The 24,289-nt window shown below is 40.4% G+C and overlaps 2 protein-coding genes across 2 annotated transcripts; both read left to right on the top strand.

Annotated features, from left to right (window-relative positions):
• The first annotated feature begins 1,632 nt into the window (after positions 1 to 1,632).
• On the top strand, positions 1,633 to 6,054 carry LOC133107846 (extracellular calcium-sensing receptor-like). Its single transcript, XM_061217091.1, has 6 exons — positions 1,633 to 1,769; positions 2,074 to 2,365; positions 3,078 to 3,872; positions 3,977 to 4,204; positions 4,524 to 4,647; positions 5,141 to 6,054. Exons 1-6 carry the CDS (start codon positions 1,729 to 1,731, stop codon positions 6,052 to 6,054), a joined length of 2,394 nt encoding a protein of 797 aa, XP_061073075.1. The 5' UTR covers positions 1,633 to 1,728.
• Positions 6,055 to 9,763: 3,709 nt separating this feature from the next.
• LOC133108631 (extracellular calcium-sensing receptor-like) lies at positions 9,764 to 22,632 on the top strand. The gene is made up of 6 exons (XM_061218249.1): positions 9,764 to 9,966; positions 10,497 to 10,782; positions 15,476 to 16,288; positions 16,882 to 17,112; positions 20,850 to 20,973; positions 21,734 to 22,632. The coding sequence occupies exons 1-6, from the start codon at positions 9,764 to 9,766 to the stop codon at positions 22,630 to 22,632; spliced, it is 2,556 nt and encodes an 851-aa protein (XP_061074233.1).
• The last annotated feature ends 1,657 nt before the right edge of the window (positions 22,633 to 24,289 follow it).

Here is a 24,289-nt window from a genome sequence, read left to right as displayed (position 1 = left end):
TAGAAAGAGTGCACTTGTGGAGGTAAGTTGTCACATTGGATTTATCAACAAACCAGAACAAAATCAAGTCATTGTGAAATCAATAATCTCTATGATGAAAGACAGTGGAACACAAGCTTCCTGACATTTTGCCTAATATCTGAAACCATTCATTGTGACAAATAATAGAGGAAATCAGGAAGGGGGGATACTTGGTACTAAATAAATAAATATATACACTCAGTGACAAATTTATTAGGGTCAGAACCTGTACACCCGCATGTTACTGCAAATATTCAATCAGCCAATCATGTTGCAGCAACTAAATGCATAAAAAACATGCAGACATAGTCTAAGTGACTTTGACCATGGAATAATTGTTGGTGCCAGACAGGGTGGATTGAGTATCTCAGAAACACCTTATCTCCTTGGATTTTCAGGCACAACAGTCTCTAGTTGACAGAGAATGATGCCAAAAACAACTGCTGCCAAGAAGCTGATGGGAAGGTGATTGTAACACAAAGAACACTTAGTAAGTCTAATAAATACCCAATAAAGTGCTCATTGTGTGTATATTTATCACAAAAAACTATGTTTTAAGTGAAATGTTTGCATTTGCTGAAAGCCTCAAAAGAATCGGATATATGTACAGTATTGGAACAGCAAGGTCAATTTTTGCTATACTCTGAAGACAATCTGAATTTGAGGGCAAAAGATGTACATGAGATGACAGAATTTCAGCTTTTATTTTCTGGTATTTTATCTAGATTTGTTAAACAACTTATGTGAACATATCACCTTTTGTATTAGACCACTCAATGTTAATACAGCCCAGACGTGTCCTGTTAAATGTATTGGTTAAACAATAAATAGTTTATGTCAACTCTTGGTTTCAATATTAGGTTTTGCCATATAAGTACATTTGTGTACTTATATAAGCAGATAATCAATAGTGAATTGCATTCAAAAGTTTAATTTATAAATGAAAATGAAAATCTTGTAAGCTCATTGGGAGGGGGGAGGCAGGATTAATACAAATTGAGTGGTCTAATACAAATACAAATTCCTATGTATCCTTGAGTTAATGCTCCCAGATGGATGCTGCTGTCCAATGTGTCAAGCTAGCTGCAGATGAGACTGGGCTGGGGGTGCTATGTTAAGTGGCCAAACTACATGACAACCATGGCCATGAGAAAACTCTGTATTTAATATCATTGTTATGATTCACTTGCTAAAGAAACTGGAAAACAGATTTTGTTGCTTCCTCTCATAGTTTGGTTGCAGGAGCACTGAATATCTGAGTTGAGCAGTCTCATTGCACAGTAACGGATGAGATTATCATTATGCAATTATTAGATATAAAAAATACAATAAAAAATGTTCAAATAAATATAGGATAGGATTGCATATTCTCACTCCTCTAAATTATATACACCATTGATCTTGTCTCTGCTTCCACTGCAAGTCACTCCACCTTATCCTGGGACTATGTTATGCCTTTGAGACTCACAGGTCAATGGAGAATTAAAACTGTGGTATTTAAACCTGGTACACAGCAGTGCTGAATCTGAGATGTGCAGTGGGATGGCACTGCAGACCATTCTGCTGGCACTGACAGTCCTCTGGGCGGCAGCACAGACACCACCATGCAGAAGACTGGGGAGGGCAGCCAAGCCCAGCTTCTATCAAGAAGGAAACATCAACATTGGTGGGGTCTTCTCTTTACACAGCCAACCCAGGGAAAGAGACATGCAATTCACAGGAACACCAGAGCCTGTGGACTGTGTACGGTAAGGTAAATAAAAATGAATTTTAAACTGTAGTGTATGCAGAAGGCAGGGAACTAATGTGCATGTGCAAATCCCAGGTGTAACTGACTTTAGATGAGTATAAACTCGTGAAATATCACACTTATAGTGCTCTCTGGGTTATAGTATCTTGTAACAGCCTTTTAAAATGGAATTCATTTGAATATTGAATTTGAGTTACAAATTATGAATTTAAGTCAATTTAAGTTAAGTATATGAATTACTGAATGAATGAATTAAGTATAATAAAATATATTATCGAAATAATAGTGTGCAATTTCCATAGAGTTAATTTCAGAGAATACCGACTGGCACAGACCATGATCTTCACCATTGAAGAAATAAACAACAGAACTGACCTCCTACCAGGTGTATCTCTTGGATATAAGATATATGACACCTGTGCTTCGTCAACAATCTCTTTACGGTCAGCCATGGCCTTGATGAATGGTTATGAGGAAACACTGACTGACACATCTTGCTTCACACCAGCAGTAGTGCAGGCTATCATCGGGGAATCTGGATCTACTAACACAATTGCAATATCCGCAACAGTTGGATTACTTCAAATTCCAGTGGTAAGTTTTTTCTCTGTTCTTCATGGAGTTATGGGTAGTTATTCAGGAAAATGTTCATTTGAAAGCAAAATCATTCTGGCAACTACATTTGGATTTCATGAAAGTACAGAATCTGATTTGATCTGATCCTGACAATTAAGGATGTTTAAATTAATTTAAACTTGGAACCAGCACAACTGCACCGTCCTAATTGCTATTATGTTGTAGTGCAAGACAAATTATGGAAATTTAGATTTTTGAACAGACATATTTATTTTGGCCAGTATAAAATGTCATATATTATTGTGTTTACCAAAAAATTCTGATTTTCATAAATCTGTTTTAATTTAAATGTAAGCTTTGCTTAAAATATATAATTCATCTTCACAGAGGATGTTTCAAACTCAACAATAAAATGAAAGAACAGCATTTGGAACTACAAGAACAAATCTTACCCAGGTCCCCATTTATTCCCACTTGACCTCATTACTAAGCAAGTGATGTGCACCTCCACTTTTGTTTATTGTTCTGAATCTAGATTTGTTCTTGAACCAGGATAAATAAATGAAAGTTCTTGCAAAAATTCTACTATTTTGTAACAAATGTCTACCTCCAACAGTATTCAATGCAAATATGCAGTAAATGTTTTGTTTATCACTTATTATCTTGACTATAACCCTCTTCATTGATTTACATTTCATTGTTATATTTATTTACTTTAATTTCTTTACAGATCAGCCACTTTGCTACATGTGCATGTCTGAGCAACAGAAAAGAGTTTCCCACATTCTTCAGAACCATTCCCAGTGACTATTACCAGAGCAGAGCATTGGCTCAGCTGGTGAAACACTTTGGCTGGACCTGGGTTGGAGCAGTGAGGAGTGACAGTGACTATGGCAACAACGGAATGGCTACATTTATAAAAGCTGCTCAACAAGAAGGGATCTGCATTGAGTATTCTGAGAAATTTCATAGAACAGAACCAGAAAAATTACTGAAGGTTGTAGATGTTATCAAAAGAGGTACTGCAAATGTAATTATAGCATTTCTTGCTCAGGGAGAGATGAACCACTTATTGGAGCAGCTGATCTTTCAGAATATTACTGGTCTCCAAATGGTAGGCAGTGAGGCCTGGATAACAGCAAGCAATCTAGTGACACCTACAAGTTTCCGAATACTGGGAGGGTCAATCGGTTTTGCGGTAAGCAAAGCCAAAATAAATGGATTGAAGGAGTTTGTACTGAAGCTTCATCCTTCACAAAACCCAGACAACAGTGATATTGTGGACTTTTGGGAAACTGCTTTTCAATGTTCTCTGACCAATGGAGTAAATCTACCTCACATTAATCCCTGCACTGGATCTGAGAGCTTGAGTGAACTGGAAAACCAATACACTGATGTATCAGAGCTGAGAATCTCCAACAATGTTTACAAAGCAGTATATGCTGTTGCCCATTCTCTACATGACCTGCTGGCATGTACAGCCCATCAAGGCTGCACAAACAGTATGAAACCAGAACCCTGGAAGGTAACTCAAAAAGCCCTTCTCATATACGTAGTTAATATTTGTCATATACAATCTTCATTTTCAACAAAGGAACCAATCTCAGCTTTCTATATCTTTGTGTACAGGTCCTTCTGGCTCTGAAAAAAGTCAACTTCACTTTAGGATCTGGGGAGCATGTCTCCTTTGACAGTAATGGAGACCCAGTAGCCAGATATGAGGTGGTGAACTGGCAGCTTGGTCCTGATGGAGCAGTAGAGTTCAGAGTCATTGGCAATTATGATGCTTCGTTACCACCTGGTCAGCAGTTTTTGATGCGTCCTGTTACTATGGTTTGGGCAGGTGGGCAAAAAGAGGTAAGTGTTCATGTTCATGACACGTTTCCAAATTTATTTATGTAATGTATACCTGAATGGGTATACATTACACTTTACAGTACAGTTACAGTATAGTTTATACTGTACACTCCATGTACAATGTACTATTTCATACTCGTTACACCAAAATATAATTGCAACACCTTTTGGCCTCACTACAGCATAGTCATCTTGCTTTTTGCATTACTGGAAAAGTGTTCCTTTCCCTTCATTTGTAATTTTGGCATCCTCATGATATTATTTTTACATAATATTATTCATGAATGGAAGTTTGGCACAAACCTTCTCTTTCATTCAGAAACCTAGGTCTGTGTGCAGTGAGAGCTGTCCTCCAGGCACTCGGAAGGTCATGCAGAGAGGAAAGCCTGTCTGCTGCTATGACTGTGTGCCCTGTGCTGAGGGAGAAATCAGCAATGCTACAGGTAAGACAGAGCTAACTCTAACAATTAAACATACAAGGAGTGGCTAACTGATCTATGGTTCCTTTTGTGCTATTAGCCAGTAGAGGCCATCTGAAAGAAACACATGTATCTACAATCACTAAATTACGACCATTTCAAAGTCTTTAATTTCTACAACTGAATTTAAACCAAAGGCATTCTGGTCTCTTGGAAATTAACCTGGAACTTTTTGATTGAAAGTCCAGCTCCCAAAACATTATACCAATCTGCTGTCAAATGGCATCATGACATTGATCATAACACAACAGTATGTCAGCCTGTTTTAATGCGCAAGGCATGTCATGACTACAAATTGAAGTCAAATAAGAATGACTGTATGAGCAGTGAGAAGAGAGAACAGCAAAAACAAAACCAAGCAAAAACCAAGCATCACACAGAAATGGTGTCAGTTGTGTACTTATGAGTTTTAAAATGTAGATTGCTTCTCATTAAGGTATTTCTTATATTTCTACAGATTCTAATAACTGCAATCAGTGTCCAGAAGCCTACTGGTCCAATTCCAAAAGAGATCAGTGTGTTTTAAAGGCAGTTGAATTTTTGTCCTTTCATGAAATCATGGGAATCATACTTGTCATTTTTTCACTACTTGGAGCATGTGCAACTGTACTTGTGGCTGTGCTGTTCTTTATAAAGAAGGATACCCCCATTGTGAAAGCCAACAATTCTGAGCTGAGCTTCCTGCTGCTCTTTTCATTGAAATTATGTTTCCTTTGCTCTCTTACCTTCATCGGACGGCCCTTTGATTGGTCCTGTATGCTGCGCCACACTGCATTTGGGATCACATTTGTCCTCTGCATCTCTTGTGTTCTGGGGAAAACAATAGTGGTGTTAATGGCCTTCAGGGCTACACTTCCAGGAAGTGATGTCATGAAGTGGTTTGGGCCTCCCCAGCAGAGACTGAGTGTTCTTGCTTTCACTTTCACACAGGTCCTGATTTGTGTGCTTTGGTTAACAATATCCCCTCCTTTCCCCAACAAGAACATGAAGCACTACAAGGAAAAGATCATTCTAGAATGTGATGTCGGATCAGCACTGGGGTTCTGGGCTGTGCTGGGTTATATTGGACTCCTCTCTATATTGTGTTTTGTTTTAGCTTTCCTGGCTCGTAAGCTGCCTGACAACTTCAATGAAGCCAAATTCATTACATTCAGCATGCTCATATTCTGTGTAGTCTGGATCACCTTTATACCAGCTTATGTCAGCTCACCTGGAAAGTTCACTGTAGCTGTTGAAATATTTGCCATTTTAGCTTCCAGTTTTGGTTTGCTTTTCTGTATTTTTGCACCTAAGTGTTACATCATTTTGTTCAAACCTGAATTAAACTCAAGAAAACATGTGATGGGCAAGATGCCCTCAAAATCTCTGTAGATTAATACATTAAATGATTGGAAATAATAATTGTTTGTAGTAAATACTTTTAAACATCAGTAAAAACAAGATATATAGTATATACAGTATACAGTATACCACATTCATTCACCTCCAGAGGTATTGGAACAGCAAAGTCAATTATTTTGTTTTACATTTTTACATTTTAGTCATCCAGCAGGCTCTTTTAATCCAAATCGTTTTACAAGTGCATAGGTTCTTCTACAAGTTAAAACATCAAATCCATAAATAGCAAAACATGCATGAAGAGCTGTTCTAACAAAAAAAACAAAAAAAATAGTCATTGTAAGTGCAATTTATTTATTTTTTTAAATAATATAGGGTGCACAAAAGGGATATCGGAAGGGAGGGGTGGATCAGGAGGGAAGACTAAGGTATAGTCTGAAGAGGTGTGTTTTTAGTCTGCATCGAAATATGGAGAGGGATTCTGCTGTCCTGACAGTGGTAGGCAAGTCATTGCTCTTCTGAGGAACCAGAATGGAAAACAAGCGTGAACGTGCTGGGGTGTAGGGAGTAATTCAAGTTTGGATGTACGGTCGGGAATTCCCCTTAGCAGCCTGGAATGCATGTGGCAATAGGCAGCCAGTGGAGGGCAATCAAGAGTGAGGTGACGTGAGCTTACCTGGGCTGACTGGTGGTGAGGCAGGCTGCAGCATTCTGGACCAGCTGGAGAGGCTTGATGGCACAAGCTGGGAGACATACCTGGCGGGATTTGCAGTAATCCAGAAGGGAGATAACAAGCCCCTGGACTCGGAGCTAGGTAGCTTTATCCACCAGGAGATGATGGATATGGCGTATATTGTGGAGGAAGAACCTGCAGGTTCTGGCAGTGGAGGATATATGTGGAGCGAGGGTGAGATGGTTATCAAGGGTCACTTTACTAGCTTTATGGGAGGAGGATACTACAAACTCCTCGAGTAAGAGGTTGATTGTTGGAGAGGACTTAGCTGGGATGTAGAGAAGCTCAGTCTTGCCAAGGTTAAGCTTCAGGTTGTGGGAAGTCATCCACACAGAGATATCGGCCAAACAGGCAGAGATCCGGAGATAGGCGGAGATAAGTTGACAGTTGGGAGCAGACAGACATTCCAGAGTTTTAAATAGGAAGGGAAGAAGAGAGACTGGTATCGGCCTGGTAGTTGTTCGGAGCAGAGGGGCCAAGAGTAGGTTTTTTGAGAAGAGGAGTGACTCTGGCCCTCTAAAGGGAAGAGGGCATAGTGTTGGAAGAAAGGGAAGTCTTGATTAGAGAGAAGAGAAAAGGGAGAATGACATTAGAAATGGATTGTAGAAGGGATGGGGGTCAGGTTGGTAAGGGTTGATTGTATATGTAAATATATACAACATTATTTTACAGTTGGGGGCGGGTTAATTTACATTACATTACATTACATTATTGGCATTTGGCAGACGCTCTTATCCAGAGCGACGTACAACAAAGTGCATACCCATAACCAGGGATAAGTTCGCTGAAAGACCCTAGAGGTAAGTACAATTTCAACTGCATGTTAATGTAATTAATGTAATTACATATGTGTTTATCACAACCCTAACCTACACAAAAAATAAAGCAGCACAAATCTTACATTCTTACTCACTGAAAACAAATGAAAAGATGTCCTACTATAAAAACATAACATTGCCTACATATGAATTAATCTATTTGTTCATTTATTTCACAGATCTTTACTTTGGTCTGTGAGCCCAGTAAATAGTAAATGGTTGGAATATATATATAGGACCTTTGTCCAAAGCGCTGTACAATTGATGCTTCTCATTCACCCATTCAGACACACACACACACCAACGGTGTGATTGGTTACCATGCAAGGCACCAACCAGCTCGTCAGGAGCAATTGCGGGTTAGGTGTCTTGCTCAGGGACACGTCGACACACCCAGGGCGGGATTGAACCGGCAACCCTCCGACTGCCAGACGACTGCTCTTACTTCCTGAGCCAATGTCTCTCATGCACACCCCAAATGACAGGCACACAGAGAGGGCCAGTAAAAAAACAGAGGGCCGGTGAAAACTTCATCGATTTTTTTATGGTCCATCAGTCAATGCGGCGGGATTACAATTTGCAAAGAAGTACAGAGATGGGCCACAAAGGTTCTGGAACAAGGTTGTCAGGACTGACTGACAACCAAGGTCTAAGGCACATGTTGTGAAAACAAAATGGAGAGAAATCAAAAGCATCCGGTGAGTAGCTGTTCTGCCGGCATGAATGGCTTGTTAATTAGAGATATCAATGGAGAAGAGCCAAAGCTGGTTAAAGCTGACAGGAAGGTGAGAGTAATGCAAATAACAAAACATTAAAACAGTGGTATGCAGAAGAGCATCTCTGAACACACAACAAACCAAACCTCTTAAGTGGCTAGGCTAAAGCAGCAGAAGCAGCAGATCAATAAGTCAAAGAAATAAGTAAATAAATACCTAATAAAGTGCTATTATATATCAAAAACAGTAATACATATGAGTAGTTTATATTGAGTTTAATAATAAAATTGGAGAATAATAAACATTAATATGAACCCAAAAATATGGTGGCGGTCATGTTGCATTGACTGTTCCTTTTCTGGTCCCTAGGCTGTAACTTCTTGCGGTCAGCTAGCCATAGCACCAGGTGTATACTAGTTGTAAAGTATAACAGGACACAGTCAGTCACCGCAAAGTGAGCTGCTTGTCTTGGCATTTAGCAGAGTTATGCGGGGTTGTGAGAACTCTGGTTTCATGGATGCAGCACAGTGTGTGTGAGCACCAGAGACACGTCCTTGCTTGGCAAGAGAATGAAAGGTGAATAAGAGATAATGGAATAATAGAATTGTCACACTTGGGCTGCGTGAAGATTCATGTGTGTATTGTGCTTATTGTGCTAATTGCAAGTAATTACATAAAAACATATTTTTAACTCTTGAAATTAAATGCTGTGGTGAATCTAAATATTTGCTGGATGCGTGGACACCTGGACACTCAAACTAACCACATGGCAGATAATACAGAATTGATATTGAGTCATACCTGCATTGTGTTGATAAATTAAGGGAAAATGATCAAATAAATTAAGCATGTGTGTTCAGCAACCTAAATTTGAGCAGATTGATTAACCTCATTCTATCATTTGTTTACAATATAACACAATAAGCACAATAGAAACACAGTTTTATTCTTCATGGCATGCATAGCCATGTCTGACAAAATGTGGCTTAACAGGGCAAATAATCCCTCTGAACACGAAAAGCACATCATTAAGAAATATTAACAGCTTGTAATGCAATTGTGGTTGGAACGAAAACCAGCATACAAAGAGGGGCCCCAGGACTGAGTTTGGGAACCACTGGTGTATACAGTATGCAACATCACCACATGTGTGTAAGCACAAGCTCTGATACATGCCTCATACAGAATAAAATACAGAACAAAATTTTCAGGAAGACAGGTAAAGTCTTCCAGAGGAAGAAAGGTGAACAGGTGAGATTGAATCTCAAATCCACTAGTACTTAGCAAGCTAGCACCATGGGCGATAGGGGCTGTGTTGTTCTGCAAGCAGAACATTTGTCTCTCCTTTGGGAGACTCAGACACTCCCCATGTCAGGCTCCTCATGTAAGTTGTCAGCATAGTCCTATATAAGTCATTGAGACAATGCTGCAGTACCACTGGACACTGCCAGGTTAAGACACAAAGATTCTAAGAGATGCTGCTGCTCACAGACATCTTGATACTTGTCATGTTTGCTGGCCTTGGAAAACCTGTCTGTCGACCATATGGAGCTCAAGAATTCTCACAGTTTTCAAAAGAAGGCACCATCACAATAGGAGGCATTTTTTCATTTCATCAAAATCCAGTGAATGTGGATCCAACACTTCAAGTCAACCCTGGAAGTATTCAATGTCAGGGGTAATCCAAAATTAAAATAATACCAGTTGCGATGCAAAATGTGATGCAGAACCTATCATTACGTTTTTGTTATTGCAGTAATTAGCTTCCATATTGCATGCATTTATAACCAGAGTGGAGGAAAATGTGGCCCGATAATTTATCAGCTTCTCGTGTGGAGGAAACACTGAACAGTATTGTGACCTTTTGTAAAATAAAATACAGTATAAGGTATCGTGAAAAATATTTAATTAAGTGAATATTTAATTAAGTTTTGACTGAGTGAATATAAGTTGTAAATACCTTGTGTTTTTGGCATCAGAACAGAACGTTATGTATTCTGAAATTGTATTTTTGGAACTAGTGTATTTTTTAAAATGTTTTGGTTGTTAAATAAAGTGCATGTTTCATAACATTTACATTTTTTCTTTTACTTTTGCGTTTCCTTCAGAGGGAAAAAAGACCAGTTTGATAGTTCTTTTTCCATTATCATATTGCACACGTTATAATATTTTTTAAAAATGACAACACCAGTCTATTTCTCTTGGCAGGTTGGATCCAGGGGAACTGCAGTATGCTCAGACTATGATCTTTGCCATTGAAGAGATAAACAACAACTCTAAGATTCTCCCAGGAATTTCTTTGGGCTACAGGATATATGACTCCTGTCCAAGCATTCCTCTCTCTGTAAGGGCATCCCTGGCTCTAATGAATGGACCTGAGGAAGGCACAAAGACCTGCCTCAGATTATCAACAGTCCATGCAGTAATAGGAGAGACAACCTCAACTTCATCCATTGGGATTGCAAGAACAGTGGGACCATTCCATATACCTGTGGTTAGTGAACTTTATGTAATTGTCAACTGTTGTCAAGTAAATATGCTTTAAAATGTACAAAATTAAGATATTCTCTTTGTGTATGAATACATATGGTGCATGTATGTGTGAGAAATATGATCTAAGTGATTTTGATCTTCGAATGATTGTTGGTGCCAGACAGGGTGGTTTGAGTATCTCAGAAACTGGGATTTTCACACACAATAGTCTCTAGAGTTTGCAGTGAACAAAAAACAAAAAACATCCAGTGAGCAGCAGTTCTGCAGGCATAAATGCATTGTTAATGAGAAAGGTCAGAGGAGAAGGGCCAGACTGGTCAAAGCTGACAGGAAGGTGACAGTAAAGCAAATAACCACTTTACAACAGTAGTTGGAGGGTGTCTTTTATGATGAAAAGGGGCAAAATTCAAAACAGGGCAAGTTCTCAAAACTTTGTGAAAACACAGCATTCAAAAATATTTACTAAATCTCACCAAGTGATACCTTATTTTATTGCTCTAATTCTGTACTTTACCATGACATTTGAAACATGTATCTGAAGCACAGAGCCACATATACCAGTCATTATTAGAACACATGTTGGACATTCGATGAATGAATAAATAAACAAATAAAAAATGTAATGAATGTGTTATGTCCGTCCTGGGTTTGAATCCCCGTCAGCCGGGGCCTCTCTGTGCAGAGTTTGCATGTTCTCCCCGTGTCTGCGTGGGTTTCCTCCGGGTACTCCAGTTTCCTCCCACAGTCCAAGTGTCAAAGCCAGGTAATCCAATAAACAGTGCCAAATCGAGTTTCAAAAAGAATAGTAAATAAACAGTCCAAAGTCAAAAAATGGCAAAAGTACAAAGGGGCAAGGCAAGAGAGATGTTGAAAACACAAAGCGTAGATCAAAACAAAAAACTCAGAAAGGCATCAAATCAAAAGGGCAAAGGCAAACTCAGAATCGGGCAAAAGTGTGTCTCAGGAATCTCAATCAATAACAGGCTTACACAAAATCGGCACTGACATGATGATCAACGTTCTAACAAAGTTTCTAGCAGAGACTTGTTTAAATACATGAAGGGAAATAACATACTAGGTGGGGCACGGGAGTGAGGGCTTAACAAACAAAACAGGTAAGGAACATAATTGGGTAGTAATGCAATAACAAGGGGAACAGGAAAACGTGGACTGGATACATATAGACCCACATGTAATACAAGCGGCTCCGGATAAGGAGTGGAAAATTGCAATGAACTTGGGTGCCAGCTTACGTGCCTCGATGCGGAGGGTGATGTCTCTGGTGGTAAGACAATGTGGTAAGATGGTGCCTTGGACCGACGTCGGTAGGCTGTCACCATCTGGGCATTAGCACACTGCAGGTTAAGTCGAGTAGTCCTCCAAGTCCTGATGCAGCACCAGATCAAGACTTCAGCCAATGGAACTCCCACCTCCTCCTCTTGGCTGGGGAACAGCTGGGGTTGGTAACCAGGGCAACATTTGAAGGGGGATAACTTGGAGGAGGAGGAGGTGTGGGAATTAATAGCATACTCAGCCCAAGGCAACAAGTGGCTCCACAAGGATGAGTTCTTCTCACATAGGCATCTATGCACAGTCTCAATCACCTGGTTGGCCCACTTGGTCTGGCCGTTGGTCTGGGGGTGAAAACCTGAAGATAAACTGGAGGTAGAACCTATTAACATGCAAAAAGCTTTCCAAAAACGTGCAGTGAGCTGGGGACCTCTATCGGTGACTATATCGGATGGGATACCACGTAACCAAATGAAGTGGTGAATAATTAGGTTAGTGGTCTCATTGGCTATGTGAAATCCCGGGGTGGCATGAGAGGAGGGACGAGTGACCCCACTGCAGGACCTGCAATCTGGCACAAGGTGGTACGTAGAATCGGTCCCCAGGACAGTTGCTGTCTCACCGTTCTGGGCGTTCCGGACGGGGAAACGGGGCTTGTGCCCCAGTAGCTAATGCCTCCATTCCTCAAGGGCTAGTTTGACTGCCAGCAATTCCCTATTTCCAATGTCATAATTCTCCTCCGTGGGTGAGGGGCGGTGAGAAAAGAAGGCAAAGGGATGTACCTTGTTGTCCTTCTTAGAGTGTTGAGATAAGACAGTCCCGATGTTAGATGCATCCACCTCAACAATGAACTGGAGAGCGGGGTCTGGGTGAATAAGGATAGGGGCTGTTGAAAAGAATTCCTTGAGGGCAAGAAATGCCTGATTAGCTGTTTCGTTCCGTTGGAATTTCCTTTTGATGGAGGTGAGGGCAGTGAGGAGGGCTGCAATGGTGCTGTAGTTGTGAATAAACCTACGGTAAAAGTTGGCAAATCCCAAGAAGCGCTGTGAGTCTTTTCGGCCCTCAGATGGCGGCCACTCCACCACAGCACTGATTTTCTTGGGATCCATGAAGATGCTACCCACAGAGACAACGTACCCCAAAAATGAGGTAGTGGGGCAGTGTAATTCGCATTTCTCTGCCTTTACAAACAACCGGTTGTCTAGAAGGTGATGGAGAACCTTGTGGACGTGAGTAACATGCTCCTCCTCAGTTCGGGAATGTATTAATATATTGTCCAAGTATACAAAAACAAACGTGTTGATCATATCCCCCAGAATGTCATTAACTAGGTTCTGGAAAATGGCAGGAGCGTTAGTAAGTCTGAATGGCATCACCATGTATTCCCAGTGGCCAGTAGGGGTGTTGAATGCCATTTTCCCTTCATCCCCCTCTCAAAACCAGATGATAGGCATTGCGTAGATGCTTTGTGAATATGGTGGCTTCCTGCAGCTGTTCAAACGCCGAAGCCATGAGGGGGAGAGGGTAAGGGTTCTTGACTGTGATGTCATTGAGTGCACGGTAGTCGATGCAAGGGCGTAATGAACCGTCCTTCTTGCCCACAAAGAAGAATCCAATGCCAGTTGAGGATGAAGAAGTCGGATGATCCCTGCAGCCTGCGACTCACCAAGGTATTTCTCCATGGTGGGGGGGGGGGAAGGGGTTGTGGGACCCAGGAGGAGATTGATCACACAATCATAGAGGCGATGAGGAGGCAGGGAGGTAGCTCGGGACTTACAGAGAACTCTCTGAGGTCAAGGTACTCGGAAGGAACCATTTCTTGGTCCAGAATATTCTTGGGACAGAAGAGTGGGCCTGGCGAAGACGATGGATACTGTGTCTGTTTTGTTACTATTTTACATGTTTGAAATAAAGATATCATATCATATCATATCATGAGCAGCACAGAATGGGTTCCAACCCAAAATCTCATGTGTCTTCCAGTCCATCTCAGGGTTATGCTACACTAGCTATGGGTGGCCCAGGACGATTGGGGAGTGAGGGGAATCTATGATGTGGAGCACCAGCTCCTCTTGGTGGTTTCTGGATACCAGCAGTTTAAGGGGGACGCTAATGTTGGTGATGTTAGCCAGTTTCTGGCCAATGAGTGAATTGGCCACTAGGGGGTGCGGAATCTTGACCAATGGAATTCCCCATCTAGCGGCTACACCAGCGTCCCGGAAACTTGCCTCGGCCCCGGAGTCGACAAGGGCGGTGATCTTCCTCGTCTGGTGCTCCCAGGTGATGGTAGTCAGAAGGCAAGTGTGGTGTTTGGAGGAGGATTCTACAGGGATTACATCCACTAGTGCTCCTCTACTCACTAGTGGTTGTTTACTAGGCGTGAAGAGACAAAGTGTCCAAATTTGCAGTAGAGGCATCACCTGCTAGTCATTCTCCACTCCCTCTCCTCCTTGGATAGACGGGTACGGTCCACCAGCATGGGTACCATCTCAGATGCTTGGGTAGGAGGGTTACTTCGGGGAGGAGAATAAACACCGGTTTTGGAGATCTCCCTGCTGGATTGACCTGTGCGCCCCGGACTCCGGAAACACTGGCAATCAGAAAAAGCAGAAAGTAAGAAAAAGCGAGGCAGAGAAGCAATCGTTGAAACCCGGAAAATTCCAAAACCACCCAAAAAGTGCTGCACGCAGACAGGAGAGTGACTAGGGCTCAGAAACATACAGACACAGACATCACAGGGAAGACGGATGCAATACTGTGGATGAATAACCAGATATGAAATAATACAAAATAATAAATTACAAGAATAACGAAGATAACTAACAGACGGGAACATTACAGAATGAATAAATACATTATCTTCCTATTGAAAGATTATTATTTTACTTAAGTCACTTCATAAAAAGTACCAAAACATTATGTGATAACCCATAGGTCAGACCTGGTTAACCTGATAATATAAATAATGATGCTTTGCTTTCAGTATGCTCAGATTATACTCTTTGCCATTAAAGAGATAAATAACAACTCTAAGATTCTCCCAGGAATTTCTTTGGGCTATAGGATATAAGACTATATATATAAGGTGACAATAATCATGCATTACAACAGTGGTATGCAGAAGAGCATCTCTGAACATACAACATGTCAAACCTCTCAGTGGATAGGCTAAAGCAGCAGAATACTTAATACGTCTAAAAAATAAGTCTATAAATACCTGCTCACTGAGTGTGTCTAAGGGCTTGTGAATGTGTACCAGTGAGTCTGCATTTGTATAGTGTGTGAGAGAGTTGCTTCAACTGAGCTGTTTCAACTGAATCCGATGGATGCTTTAGGAATTTTGATGTTTCCCTCTGTACACAACACTACTTTTTTATCATACTTGCTTATCTTGTTTGTTACAGCTCAGTCATTATGCTACATGTGCATGCCTCAGTAACAGACAGGAGTACCCAACTTTCTTCAGAACCATTCCCAGTGATTTATATCAAAGCAGAGCCTTGGCAAAGCTTGTCAAGCACTTAGGATGGACCTGGGTTGGTGCCATTAGAACAAACAATGACTATGGCAACAACGGAATGGCTACTTTCTTAAAAGCAGCCAAGAACGAGGGCATCTGCATAGAGTACTCAGTGCCCATCTACAGGACTGATTCAAGACAGAAATTTCTTGAAGTTGTGGAGATCATAAAAAAAGCATCTTCTAAAGTCATTGTTGCTTTTGCTGACGGTACTGATTTGGACCTGCTCATTAAAGAAATGTTCCTGCAGAATGTGACAGGTTTTCAGTGGGTGGGCAGCGAAGGCTGGATCACATACCGGTACATTGCCACCCGAGTGAGCTATGCCGTGGTGGGAGGGGCCATTGGCTTTGCTGTCCCTAACATTCACATACCAGGGCTGAAGGAGTTTATCATGAACACACGACCATCAACCAGGCCAGGGAACCTGGGCTTGGTAGAGCTCTGGGAGAGTATTTTCAGCTGCATTCTAACACCTCGCAAGGATGTCAGCATGAAAGCTTGCACAGGATCAGAGTCTTTGCATGGAAAACTCACCCGCTACACAGACATATCCGATTCCAGCTTGCTGAACAACGTGTATAAGGCTGTGTATGCAGTCGCCCATTCACTGCACAATCTTATCATATGCAAAGATGGACATGGACCTTTCATGAACAAAACATGTGCAGACAAGGCCAGAATAGAACCATGGCAGGTTGTACTGCATAGATGCTGTTGTTTATACAGTGGGGTCCAAAATTCTTCTATTTTGCATTCTTCTATAATAGAATACAAACTTTTTAATTACTATTTGTATTATCAGCATGACAATTTGAGCGAATATTGAATCTTTGAAAAGATTACATTAATTTCAGAATTTCTGAGTAATTGGAATGTCAACCTTTTGCTTTAATAGCATGGACAAATTTGTGCAAAAATTATGATTCATGTTATCCCAGCATTATTTGTCAATTTGCCAAGAGCATTTTGTGTTGTTACTGAATGCTTGGCTTTTGTCAGTCTTCAAGTGCCCCATAAATGTTCAATGGGGTTGAAGTCAGGTGGATGTGAATTTTGCAGCACACACTTTTCTTCAAGTAATTCTTGCTTTGAAGTGACTTTAATTTGTTGTAATTTTTTCAAAATTCTAAAACGTTTCCAGGATTATGTGAAAAAAACTTCTCAGATTTTCAATGTAGTCTCAGAATTTTAGACCCCACTGTATGTGCTATGCGTACATAAATATATACATCCGCATATCAAATCAAGTAGTTGAATCAGTGCTTTTGAATTGTTTCCCCCCTCTAGGTGCTTCATTATTTGACCCAGGTAAACTTCTCCACTAAACAGGGTGAGAGGATTCACTTTGATAAACAGGGGAATCCTGCAGCAAGGTACTCCTTGGTAAACTGGCAGTTCAATTCCCATGGTGCCATTGTGTTCAAGATCATAGGACTGTATGATGCATCTCTGCCAGAGGACCAGCAGTTTGTGATGAAGGATGATGTGCAGGCTGTCTGGGCAGGCAGTCAGCAAGAGGTAAGCTGATGTGCTACTGTACTCAGACAGTTTGGTAACATCAGACTATGGGAAATAGTTGATGCGTACTGCCCTTCTCATGATTATGCATTGTCAACAGTCACCAATTACCAAAATATTCAATGAAAAAACTATGTTTAAAGTGAGAGATAATGTGATCATGGTTGGCAAAAGCTGAAAAAGACAGGAAATTCAACCCAAAACCCACGTTTTAATGAAAAGATAATGATTGGCAAAAGCAGGAGTACCTGTCTGAACATCGATTCTCATGGCTGCTACCATTAGATCAGATATAGACTATGTACTTAAGTAATTTGGCAGTGATTACCCCTTTAATTTCTTTTAGAGAGCATTAAGTACTAGGAAGTAAACACATTTTCCGTACGAAATACTTACCTAATTAATTTCTAAAAATGTATCAATTCTTCTGAAAATAATCAATTTGGTTGTTGATTCAAAGAGAATATTTGATTGAATCCTCAGCAGCCTTCCCAGTGGTACATGTTGTTTGAAGTACAGTACTGTGCAAAAGTTTTAGGCAGGTGTGAAAGAATTCTGTAAAGTAAGAATGCTTTCAAAAATAGAAATGTTAAGTTTATTTTTATCAATTAACAAAATGCAAAGTCAGTGAACAGAATAAAAATCTAAATCAAATCAATATTTGGTGTGACCACCCTTTGCTTTCAAACCAGCATCAATTCTTCTTGGTACACTTACACAAAGATTTTGTGGGCATATAGTCAAGTGTGTGATTAACCAATTATACCAAACAGGAACTAATGATCATCAATTTAATATGTAGGTTGAAACACAATCATGAACTGAAACAGAAACACCTCTGTAGGAGGGTTAAAATTTGGTGAGGAACAGCCAAGGTGAGGTTGCTGAAGACAGTTTAATGTCAGAAGTCATACACCATGGCAAGACTGAGCACAGCAACAAGACACAAGGTTGTTATATTGCATCAGCAAGGTCTCCGACTTGGAAACAAGGCCAAGCGACTCAACTATGCACGAAAATACAGGAACTGGGGTGCAGACAAATGGCAGAAATATTTGGCTGTAGCAGAAGGCAGTTTGTTTGCCGAAGGGCTGGAGAGCGGACAAGAATGAGTCTCTGCAGGCAACAGTGAAGCATGGTGGAGGTTCCTTGCAAGTTTGGGGCTGCATTTCTCCAAATGGAGTTGGGGATTTGGTCAGAATTAATGGTTTATTCAATGCTGAGAAGTACAGGCAGATACTTATCCATCAGGCAATACAATCAGGGAGGCATCTGATTGGCCCCAAATTTATTCTGCAGCAGGACAATGACCCCAAACATACAGCCAATGTCATTAAGAACTATCTTCAGTGTAAAGAAGAAGGAATCCTGGAAGTGATGGTATGGTCCCCACAGAGTCTGTCTGGGATTATATGAAGAGATAGAAACATTTGCCTAAATTCACAGAATAACTGTGGCTAGTTCTCCAAGATGTTTGGAATAACCTACCTGCCGAGTTCCTTCAAAAACTATGTGCAAGTATACATAGAAGAATTTATGCTGTTTTGAAGGCAAAGGGTGGTCACACCAAATATTGATTTGATTTAGATTTTTCTTCTGTTCATTCACTTCTGTTCATGCATTGAATTGATAAAAAATAAAGTATTAACATTTCTATTTTTGAAAGCATTCTTATTTTATAGCATTTTTTCACACCTGCCTAAAACTTTTGCACAGAACTGTAGATCACCATAGTTACAGTACCCAAAGGAGGTATTAATGCATTGTGTGTTGCAACCTTGTCAGTGCATATGTCAAGATAATGTTCTCGGTATTACTGTGAATTTCCTGTTTCCAGTTTCCTTTTTCGGGTTTTGCCAATCATTATCTCTTCTTTTAAACGTAATTTCTGGTTTGAATTTCCTGTCTTTTGCCAACCATTATGACATTATCTCTCACTTTAAACATAGTTTTTGCGCTGAATTTTCAGACTTTTTTTACCGGAAGGTAATGTAATCATATCTATATAAACAGTGGTTGATACCTTGTGTTTTCAGAAAGTAAACCATTTCAAAATCTGCATTTTAAAATATTCCACTTGCATTCTGAATAAATTTAGTATAATTTTGCAGCCATAATAACTTGAACTATTAATTACTAATATAGTTTGTATTTGACGATTAAAAAAGAAAACGGAGTCAAAAATGAAATAGTTGAAGTTATTGTCCAGAAGCATTCCAATGGCTGATTTTGTTAAACTTTCAGCTCCTGCTTGGCTTGTGCCATTGCAAGTGGATTTTTTAAAGTTTGTTTTACACCAACTAGTTAGCTAGGTCACTAAGCAAGCGCAAAAAGAGAAGAGATGAAAGAGATGCATGCGCTTTACTTTCTATAACTTGCTTCCCAAGACCATGTAAATATTAGGATTCTAACTACAACACATGCCTATGCCGAAAGCTGATCTGCTTCAAAACACTGAGACGGGTGCGTGGGGGTTGGACCCAAAATGCACGACTCAGAAACAATAGTAATATAAAGACCCCTCAGGGCTTTATTCGGGACGAATCCCAGGAGCGTAGTCAAAACAAGCAAAGTCCATACACGTAGATCCAGCCAAACAAATAGTAAACAAACAAAAAGCACGGTACCGAGGGAAGAGGCAAACTCGTAGTCGGTAGACGTGCAGGGAGGTCCGGTAGCAGGAGAGCTGTCAGCGGGGCAGATGAACAGACGGACGGCAGGCAGAGTGGCGTAGTCGTGGGCGAAGCGGGAGTCGAAACCATGAAACAATCAGCAAAGCAAAAGTACAAAAACTGTAGGCGAGGACGTGGTCAAAAAACAAACGATGGTCACAAAACAGAAATCAATAATCAATGGTCGGTAAACAGGCTTGGATCGTAACGTGTAATCAATGGTAGTAAATGCTCAAGAGTTGCGTGATAAACAGAGGCAGACAATTTCGCAGTGAACAATAGCGCGACTGGGCTATAAATGCGGGTGTAGACAGGTGTAGACAATTAGTTAGAGCGTAGCAAGGAAATGGAAAACAGGTGCGATGGATGACAAGTTTAACAAGGAGATTAGTAATCGTTAGTAATAAACCTATCCTGCCCTAGCATTAGTAAATTAGTAAATGACATGCACAAGAAACGTAAGGTAACATGAACACATGATTAGTTTGTTAGTTTCTACCCAATCCTGATCTAGCGTTAGTAGTTTTAGTAAATAGACAAATGGAAACAATTAGGGAGTGAATGACAGAAAGAGAGAGAGAGAAAAGGCGGAACGCAAGGTTTGCGGAAAGACATGTAAAAGTGTATGCATAAACAACGACCAGTTAACGTAACAATAAACATAAATCAAAACATGACACAAAACGAAACTAAGACGATAACCACTCAACATAACAAGGTAATATAATAGACATGACAAGAAAATAAATCGTAACGAAACATAACTAAACATGACAAGAAAATAAATCATAACGAAACATAACTAAACAACATGACGAACTTAGACTAACATAATGCATGATAAGACACTACGTGACTAAGACAACATGAATAAACATAAAACATGGCGAGACAGACCTGAAACGTGACAAACACATTCAGTTATGTCAACAGGGTCAGTTTGTTTGTGTGTGTGTGTGTGTGTGTGTGTGTGGCAGCAATTGCAGATATTATTTTTACAATATTAAGACTGTAGATGTGCAGAACTTATGGCTGAACATGTGGTTAACCACGGCTATTTTCTAGGTGCCGAGGTCAGTCTGTAGTGAGAGCTGCCTTCCTGGAACACACATGGCTTTGGTGAAGGGGAAACCTATCTGCTGCTTTGACTGCATTCAATGTGCAGATGGAGAATTCAGCAACACCACAATTGAGTTTTGGCACATGTTTCTTATATACTAATACTGACATTGTTTCCATGAAGCAACAGTACCATTTAGTTGATTAATTTATTACTAAATTATTGCATATTTATCAAATTGAATGGTTTCAAACAAAATCTAATATTGGAGAATAGGTAATGTGCAGGGTTAAGGGCCTTGTTCAAGGGCCCAATGGCTGTAGGGATCTTATTGTAGCTACACCGCGATTAGAACCACCGACTATGCTACAGGCGGCCCTACAAGTTACCAATGTCACCTCTGTGAAAAAGAGTTTCCACCTTGATGCTCTCTCATGAATCCAATCTTTTCCCAGTCTCTCTTATTGTACATGTCATGGACACTGACATTAGCTCAGGTTAGAGGCCTGCAGGTCATTGCATGTTCTTCTGGGATCATTTGTGTCTTCCTGTCACTGTGCCCTTGGGGGAATTCTGGCAGGCTGGCCACTCCTGGTAAAATTCACTACCATTCCAATTGTTCTCCATTTGGAGATAATGCCTCTCACTGTGGTTTGGTGGAGTCACAAAGCCTGAGAAATGGTTTTGTAACCCTTTCCGTTTACCCAGGTTCTCTTTGGCTAATATTACATTTTCTCTAAAGATTTTAAACCATTCAGTGTGACAAATATACAGTAAAAAGGAAATTATAAAGGGGGCAAACATGTTTCCACCGCACTGCATGTACCACTTTAATTTGTGCATTTTACATAAAAATAATAATCAAATATATTTAATGAATCTTTTACAGATGCTCTGACATGTGTCCCATGCCCTCCGGAGTACAAGTCAAATGAAGAAAGAAATTACTGTGATTTAAAAAGCATTGAATTCCTGACCTTTGATGAACTAATGGGGATACTGTTGGTGGCATTTTCTGTAATTGGTGGGTGCCTTACAATCACAATAGCACTCATATTCTTTGTCTATAAAGACACTCCCATTGTGAAAGCCAACAACTCAGAGCTGAGCTTCCTGTTGCTCTTTTCATTGAAACTGTGTTTCCTTTGCTCTCTTACCTTCATCGGTCGCCCCTCTGAGTGGTCCTGTATGCTGCGCCACACTGCGTTTGGGATCACCTTTGTCCTCTGCATCTCATGTGTTCTGGGGAAAACAATAGTGGTGTTAATGGCCTTCCAGGCTACACTTCCAGGCAGTAGTGTCATGAAGTGGTTTGGGCCTCTGCAGCAGAGACTGAGTGTTCTGGCATTCACTCTCATACAGGTCCTTATTTGTGTGCTTTGGTTAACAATATCGCCCCCTTTCCCCAACAAGAACATGAAGTACTTCAAAGAAAAGATCATTCTAGAATGTGATGTAGGATCAGCAGTGGGGTTCTGGGCTGTGCTGGGATATATTGGGCTCCTCTCAATATTGTGTTTTGTTTTAGCTTTTCTGGCTCGTAAGCTGCCTGACAACTTCAATGAAGCCAAATTCATCACATTCAGCATGCTCATATTCTGTGCAGTCTGGATCACCTTTATACCAGCTTATGTCAGCTCACCTGGGAAGTTCACTGTAGCTGTAGAAATATTTGCTATTTTAGCATCCAGCTATGGAATGCTTTTTTGTATTTTTCTTCCAAAATGTTACATTATTTTACTGAAACCAGAGAAAAACACCAAAAGAAATATGATGGGTAAAACATGAAAAACTAATTTTGGAGATTTTCTAGTACCATATTTCTGTCATATGTGCCTTGATGGCAGAATGATGTATATAATGTACAGCTATAATGTAGCTGTCACACTGGTCACAAAAACCTAATCATGTATTTGTCACTGAATAAAACTGAGAAAAGCCAGCCATCTGTTTTTCAGTAAATTTCCCCATACAGAGATAATTCACCAGTCTACAGTGCAATTCACACAAACCTATAAAGGTAGAAAGTGTACCATATGTCAGGTTCTGTGTTTTTCTCTATCTGTTTTTGTGTAAGTTCTTGTCTCAGACCACCGTAGTCTGTCTGTCTTCCCATGCTTTCCCACTCATTCATCTCACCTGTTCTTCATTTAGTGTCTCCGCCTCCCATTCCTTATTTGGATTTCCTTCCTGTCTTTCTATCTTGCCTCCCACCTGTTTCTCGTTGTCTATTCAATCGGTTTTGTATTTATCCCTGTCCTTTTCAGCTTCTTGGTGCGAGGTCGTCCTCCCAGGTTCCTGAGTTGTCGCTTATAGCCTTTGTCAGAACGTTTGTCTTTTTTTTTTTTTTTTTTTGCTGTTTTTCTGTTTGGGTTTTTTTTTCTGCCCATTTTCACTTTCTGTGTTTTTGGTTTCTTGTCCTTTTGCTTCCCTGTTTTTCTGCGCCCTGATTTTTGGGATATATTGGTTTTTGTTTTTCTGCCTGGGTTTGACTCCGTTTTGGGTCTTTCCTGTGCTTTTTGTCACCCCTGAGTCTGGGATTGGTTGCCCCTGAAGGGGTTCTTGACACCATAATAATGATACGGTGAAAGTTGTGAGTCACTTAAATTGGCAATTGTACTGGTTGGATGTACTGTGTCAATATTAAATGTGCATTTGCTTTAGTTAATTGCAGTCAGTCTGTGCAGTGTAACAGCAGGATGAGGATGTACAGAGATTAACTGATGGAACTGACAGACAGGATCTACCAGACCAGACCACTGGCTCAGCTGGTAAAGCACTTTGGCTGGACCTGGGTTGGGGCAATTAGATCACATGCTGACTATGGATACAATGGCATGGCTGCCTTTCTTAAAGCTGCCCAGCTACAGGGGGTTTGTATTGAGTATTCAGAGCCCATTTTCAGAACCTATTCTAGAGATACATTTTTTTGAGTTATACAGATTATAAAATAGTCCAGCTGTCGGGTGTTTGTGGCATTCCTTCATTCTCACTTGGACCTCCATGAACTAGCCCACCACAATATTACAGGCTACCAGTGGATAGGCAGTGAAGGCTGGATCTCTGACTCCTACATTGCCAAAGTGGATGTTCACCACATACTATCTGGAGCAATAGGCGTTTCAATTTCAAGAGCAAAGGTTACAGGCTTAAAGGACGTCCTCTTTGATGTTCTAGCACTGAATTCATCTGGCAGCGTTATTTTCAAAAAGTTCTGGGAAACCCTGTTTGGTTGCAAAGTGGAGTAAAAAATACATACACTGATTTATCCTTGATGCAGATTTTCAATAATGTCTACAAGGGAGTGTATGCAGTGGCCCTTGCACTCCAAGAGATTTTAACTTGCAGCAATGGTGCTCATCTGTCCAACAGAAAGATATGTTTCAATAATGAACTACTGACACCAGTGAAGGTATGTATGTCCTTTTACTGTGTTAATTACATT

The sequence above is a fragment of the Conger conger genome, chromosome 13 (genome assembly GCF_963514075.1).
Source record: "Conger conger chromosome 13, fConCon1.1, whole genome shotgun sequence".
Taxonomy (NCBI): domain Eukaryota; kingdom Metazoa; phylum Chordata; class Actinopteri; order Anguilliformes; family Congridae; genus Conger; species Conger conger.
Note: the sequence above shows the minus strand (reverse complement) of the source record. Positions and strands in the feature narration are given on the sequence as shown.